The 6,149-nt window shown below is 44.9% G+C and overlaps 1 protein-coding gene and 1 pseudogene across 1 annotated transcript; one reads left to right on the forward strand and one right to left on the reverse strand.

Annotated features, from left to right (window-relative positions):
- The first annotated feature begins 744 nt into the window (after positions 1 to 744).
- LOC125224183 (S-locus lectin protein kinase family protein) lies at positions 745 to 4,120 on the forward strand. The gene has a single exon (XM_048127544.2). The coding sequence runs from the start codon at positions 1,419 to 1,421 to the stop codon at positions 4,011 to 4,013; it is 2,595 nt and encodes an 864-aa protein (XP_047983501.1). The 5' UTR covers positions 745 to 1,418; the 3' UTR covers positions 4,014 to 4,120.
- Positions 4,121 to 4,428: 308 nt separating this feature from the next.
- Positions 4,429 to 5,366, reverse strand: LOC125224186 (cold shock protein 2 pseudogene; annotated as a pseudogene).
- Positions 5,367 to 6,149: the final 783 nt, after the last annotated feature.

Genomic DNA, 6,149 nt, shown 5'->3' on the forward strand with positions numbered 1-6,149 from the left:
TTAATTCTTTTTTTTTTATTTTTGAAAAACTATATAAACGCGATTTTCGCTATCTCTAAATTTCCCGTTCGGCTAGCGGCAAACTATAACAGATTCAAGGTGGCTCGTGTGTGGAAGCCCAGATTTTTTTTATTATGTTATTTTTATGATTTTTAGTTAATGTACTTTTTTTAATTTAAATAAAATTATTGAATTTTCCCGTATATGTCTCGTAAATTTAATTCCGTATTTTAATCGTAATTTTAATTCCGTAAATGTAGTATATTTTGAATTATTTTTATTGCGGCTAGCCTATGGCTGGCCTAAATCTGATGTGGCAGGTAGATTTTTTAGTGTTGCTGACGTCGCAGGGGAGAGAATGGCTGGCCTATTGCTGGCCTATTGCTGGCCTAAGCACCATTGCGGATGCTCTAAACATTAGCTCTAGCCTCTATTCAGTGATACACCACACCCCGGTAATCCCATTTTTATGATACTTGTGGTTTGACACGACAACTGTTACCATATTAACTACTTTTTGGCGACACGGAGGGAGTACTATATTATAATTTATAACATTATAAGCTATTGAGAGTAATAAATTATATAAAATGTCAAGTTATTGTCTTGTAATTTTTTCAAATTCCTTAGTTTAAAATGTTGAAAAGAGTTTGTTGAAAATCTAAACCTATTAACATATGTGAATTATATGTAAATTAGTAAAGAAATTGCACATTGATGCAGTACATTTTTTCCCCATTTTCCGTACAATAGCTCCCACCAGTCCACCACACAAGATCTTCTATCTCAGACTTTTGCATTGTTTCATTAATCTCAGTATCTCACTAATCCCAGTAGTATGATGCAATGCAGAGCATCTTTGTTCTATTCATGGTATATACTCCAATATTCAAATAAATTTCTCATTCCATTATTCAGTTTGGTAAACAGTCACACAACAACAAGACAGGTATCACGCCCTCTAGCTGTTTGATGCTTTGTCTGAACGATCCGGGATTTTTTTAATCTTGCACTCTCTGTTAGTTTAGACCAAAAATCTCATCTTTTTATGCTTCTCTCTCTGTCTCTCTGTCTCTCACACAAGAGAAGATACATACAGTTCAAAGTCAGCTCATCCCATTATTGGACAGGCGGCTGCAATAAATACTAAACTAATTAACACTCCCCATCCCTCTTACCGTTGACATGTTGCAGCTTTTCTTGATTAATTTACACCACGTTTGCGTCACTCCTCGCCGAAATCCCTCTATTTTATGCTTCTATTCACTTCATCTTTCTCTTTCACATTTCTTGAAATTAATACTAAAACCGATTTTATAAGATACAGAATGAAAAACTAATCCATAAGTCAACTCTGTGATGGAGACAGATGAGTTGAGTTATGATCTTCTTGATTTTGATTCTTGTGTTCATTCATTATGATGGATCTCTCTCTCATCTTCCTTCTTCTCTCTCTCCATCTCTCTCTTGCATCCGCCGCTCTCTTCCCGGAGTTCATATATCCAAATTTCACAGCCACACATCTCAAATTCATCGACTCCTCCGGCGCGTTCCTCGTCTCCCGGAATGGAACGTTCAAGGCCGCCATGTTCAACCCCGGGGCTCAGCAGCTCCGGTTCTACTTCTGCGTCATCCACGCCGCGTCCAACGTTGTCACCTGGTCCGCCAACCACGACGCGCCCGTGTCGAAGTCCGGGAGCATGATGCTAACGAGAAACGGCCTTGCCGTGGCCGACGAACATGGGAGCGTCAAGTGGTCCACTCCGGCCTTCAAATCCCCAGTCTTTGCCCTGCAGTTGACAGAGACTGGAAACCTCATGGTCCTTGACCAATTCAACGCGTCTCTGTGGGAGAGCTTCAATTCTCCCACAGACACGGTTGTGATGGGACAGAGGTTGCATATAGGGACAACTCTCTCGAGTTCTATATCGGCCGACGATCTATCGACAGGCGGATACAAACTTGTCCTGACGGATTCTGACGCCGTCTTGCAGTGGAGGAATCTGACGTATTGGAAGATGTCGATGGACGTGTCGGTGTATGTGAACTCCTTTGCGATGGTCGGGTTCATGGAGATGAACCAGTCGGGAGTCTACCTGTCTGACCACGACGGATCTTCCGTTGTGGTCAGACTGAGTCTGCCACCGGACACTGGCTTCAGACTAGCCAGGATTGACCAGTCTGGCCAGTTCTCCATCTTAAGCTACTCAGGAGCAACTCAGAAGAAGGATTTCGTCATGCCTGTTGAAAAGTGTCGTGTCCCGGTCGTCTGTGGGACGAACGGATTGTGTAGCCGTGGGGCATCTGCAGACAGTCCTGTCTGCACATGCCCCACTGGCTTTCGAGCAACTCCAAATAATTCGACCTTTTGCGTTCCATCTGACAGTGCTTACTCGTTACATGTTTCCTGCGGCCAGTCTGATCTGCCGGAGAGTTCAAATTCTTCGAATTCAAACTACTTGCAGCTCGGCCACGGTGTAGACTACTTTGCGAACGAGTTCGTCGCGCCTCAGAATTATGGGGTGGATGTGTCGCATTGTAAAAACCTCTGTTCAGAAGATTGTTCTTGCTTGGGATTCTTCTTTGAAAATTCGTCCGGTTCGTGTTACAGGCTTGAAGGTGCGGTCGGATCAATGATGATGAGGGCCACGAGCAGCCGCGTGGGGTACGTCAAGGTTGTTGTGCGATCCGCACCGCCGGGTTTTGGTGGTTCGGACCATGAAGAGGGGCTACCTTTAGTTGCAGTGGTGCTACTACCTACTAGTGGACTCTTTGTTTTGTTTGTTATTGGCATTCTTCTGTGTAGAAAGTATAGCCGAATCGAGGTCGACTTCGTGAACAATTCGAAGACCTATTCGAAGTCCATGTCGTTCGATGATCTCGAATTCTCAATCCCTGGTCTACCCCTGAGGTTCGACTACGAGGAGATTGAACGAGCAACGGAGAATTTCAAGACGAAGATTGGAACCGGTGGGTTTGGAACGGTATACAAAGGCATGCTTAAAGACAAATCACTTGTTGCTGTGAAGAGGATTACTAATTTGGGAGTGAGAGGTAAGAGTGACTTTTGCACTGAGATTGGTGTGATTGGAAGCATTCATCATCTCAATTTGGTGAAATTGAGAGGCTATTGCACTCAAAGGAGGCAATGGCTCTTGGTGTACGAGTATATGAACCGCGGCTCGCTCGATAAGACCCTGTTCGGGAATGGCCCGCCTCTCGAGTGGGAGGAGCGGGTCGAGATCGCGCTCGGGGCCGCGCGGGGGCTCGCCTACTTGCACAGCGGGTGTGAGCACAAGATCATTCATTGCGACGTGAAGCCAGAGAACATACTCCTGCACGACCAAAATCAGGCGAAACTGTCTGATTTTGGCCTTGCTAAGCTTCTCAGTCGTGAAGACTCCAGTCTCTTCACGACCATGAGAGGCACTCGGGGCTACCTGGCGCCGGAGTGGCTTACGAGCTCCACAGTCTCAGACAAGACTGATGTGTATAGTTACGGAATGGTGCTACTAGAAATTGTTAGCGGGAGGAAAAATTGTATGACGAGGGCGAGGAGCCATAGCCTCGACGAGGACAACTCCTCCCAAGGAACCGCACCATGCGAGTTCGTTTACTTCCCACTCTACGCATTAGAGATGCACGAGCAAGGGAGGTATTCGGAGCTAGTCGACCCGAGATTAGTTGGTAGAGTGACGAGCCAGGACGTGGAGAAATTGGTGCGTGTGGCGTTGTGTTGTGTTCAGGAGGAGCCAGGGCTCAGGCCGTCCATGACGAGCGTGGTTGGTATGCTCGAGGGAAAAACACCGTTGGGCGCCGTCGAGATCGAAGCGCTCAACTTTTTGCGATTCTACGGCCGAAGGTTCGTCGAGTCATCTGTTGCACCGGAATCCGGAGCGCTTAGTGACGTTATGGTGTTTCCAGATGCAAATGTTTCACATGGTAGCAATGTATCTATGTCTACTGCAGCTTTTTCTTTCATCTCATCCCAGAATATCTCTGGTCCAAGATAAAGAATATAGCTTACATATTTATATATTTGTTATTCACATTTCTAAGATGTAAATTTGTTTCTTGTTGCATATACATGTATAAGAGAGAGTGTATTATTTTTGTGTGATTTTGCTAGATTAATTCTCAAGCTACCTAGCAAATGAAATCATTTAGTAAGTCGGTTTCTATGTCCAATATTACTTCATTTTCATTGACGTTAATGTCACATAAGTAAATTGTCAATAATCGAGACTCTAGAATTTTGATGGTTATAAAATCATAGTACCAAATTAGTAGTTTCATGGTGTTACTTAAGTAAGACGTCAATATTCATCGGTTGTTCATCGTGTCATGTTAGTAAGATGTTTACCAATGTAATCAATAATTTGATAGTGTGATGTAAGTAAGATGTTAACTATGTCAGAGACTCAGGAATTTGATTGGTTGTAAAATTGTATTAAATCAATAATTTGATACAAGTTGAATACATAATCAGAAATTGGAGATAAAAAAATACATTGGTATAACCGTACAACAAGAAATTATTAAAATCGAAATCAAATGAAAGATTTATGTAAGTTTCCACCCAAATTCAAAGTAAAATTGCAACAAAATCAACTTTGGCAATCCCTCGCAAAGTGCCCTTCTTCGCCACAATTGTAACACTCTCTTCCACCACCGCCGCCGCGACCTCTTCCGCTACCGCCGCGTCCGTAGCCACGGTAACCACCATCTCCCCCATCGCCACCTCTGCCTCCCCCGCGGCGTCCATAGCCACGATAACCACTATCTCCTCCCCCATCGTCGCCGCCGCGTCCATAGCCACGGTAACCACCATCTCCAGATTCTCCACCTCCACCGCCGCCGTCGCCATAGCAATCCCTAGCCAAGTGGCCGATCCTCCCGCAGTTATAGCACTCCACTCCATCACCGAACCTACCTCTCCCTCTGCCGCGTCCGCGGCCGCCGGATTTCAGATCCCTAGCGACGATCGCGACGTCGACGGCTTTGCTCCGGCCGTCGTCGCGGCAATCGACGGCGAATTCCACCCGCTGGCCCTCGCGCAGCGTGCGGAAACCCTCGGATCGGATCTCGGTCTGGTGCACGAAGAGATCGTCGCCGCCGGCGTCCGGCGAGACGAATCCGAAGCCTTTCTGGCCGCTGAACCACTTCACGGTCCCCGCCGATCTCGCCGCGTCCGCCATTAATCGGAGAATCAATTCATGAAAATGAGAAAGGAATTGAATCAATTAAGCGATGGCTGAGGTGAGCTGCGGAGAGATGAGATTTTAATCATTTTATGGATGAAGATGATTGGGAGAGATTTATCCATTTTTGAAGTGAAATGAAATAATTAGGATTTTCGATTGGCTGTGGAAAATTGACGTGTTAATCTGTGAAGATGATCCATCTTCAAGCTTTAATTATGGACCTACATGATCGACACACTGCGTTAACATCAAGCATTCTCTCTCTTTTTTTTCTTTTTGATTTTTTCTCTTTTTTGCTTTTGCTTTTTTTTTTCAAATTAATTTGTTATACACATACATATTGTTTATATGTGGAGATTTGATCACTTTAGAGTCGTTTCTATCTATGTTTTCGGTAGGAATAGAACATTTTGGATTGTTTTTTTGTATGTTTTTTGTGCTGATTGACCATTTTGAATTTGGGTCGGCCTTGTATATGTTTCATGTGGGGGGATTGGTCACTTTAGAGTCTTATCTCCGTGACTCCATGTATGTTTTCGGCAGAGACTAGCCTCTTTGGATTGTCTCTATGAATGTTTTTGGTCGAGATTGGCACTTTTGGATCGTCTATATGTACGTTTTCTGTTTTGCTATCTAAAAGTGTATAGTAGGCGGGTGACTTGTTCTAATTGGCGAATTCATCCTCTTGTTAATGTTTTTTATGTTGAGGATGTATCACTTTTAGACAAAATATAGTTTTATGCTGTGTTATGAACATGTTGGGGTCCGGTTTGCCTAAGAGCATCCGCATCGCTGACTCGATGTAGGCTCGGTCTCGTCTCGACGAGACGAGCCAGCATCGAGACAGCGTTGCGAGGCTCGTCTCGTCTCGACGAGACGAGACATCTCGTCGCGCGACACGTGGCGCGCGCTGGAGCATTGCGTGACGCCCACTCGCCGGCCCGC

The sequence above is a fragment of the Salvia hispanica genome, chromosome 1 (assembly GCF_029641045.1).
Source record: "Salvia hispanica isolate PSC_SH4W2 chromosome 1, Shi_PSC_v1, whole genome shotgun sequence".
Classification (NCBI taxonomy): domain Eukaryota; kingdom Viridiplantae; phylum Streptophyta; class Magnoliopsida; order Lamiales; family Lamiaceae; genus Salvia; species Salvia hispanica.

What these genes read in the sequence shown, in the direction of transcription:
- LOC125224183 (XM_048127544.2), top strand. Translation starts at nt 1,419, where the DNA reads ATGATGGATCTCTCTCTCATCTTCCTTCTTCTCTCTCTCCATCTCTCT.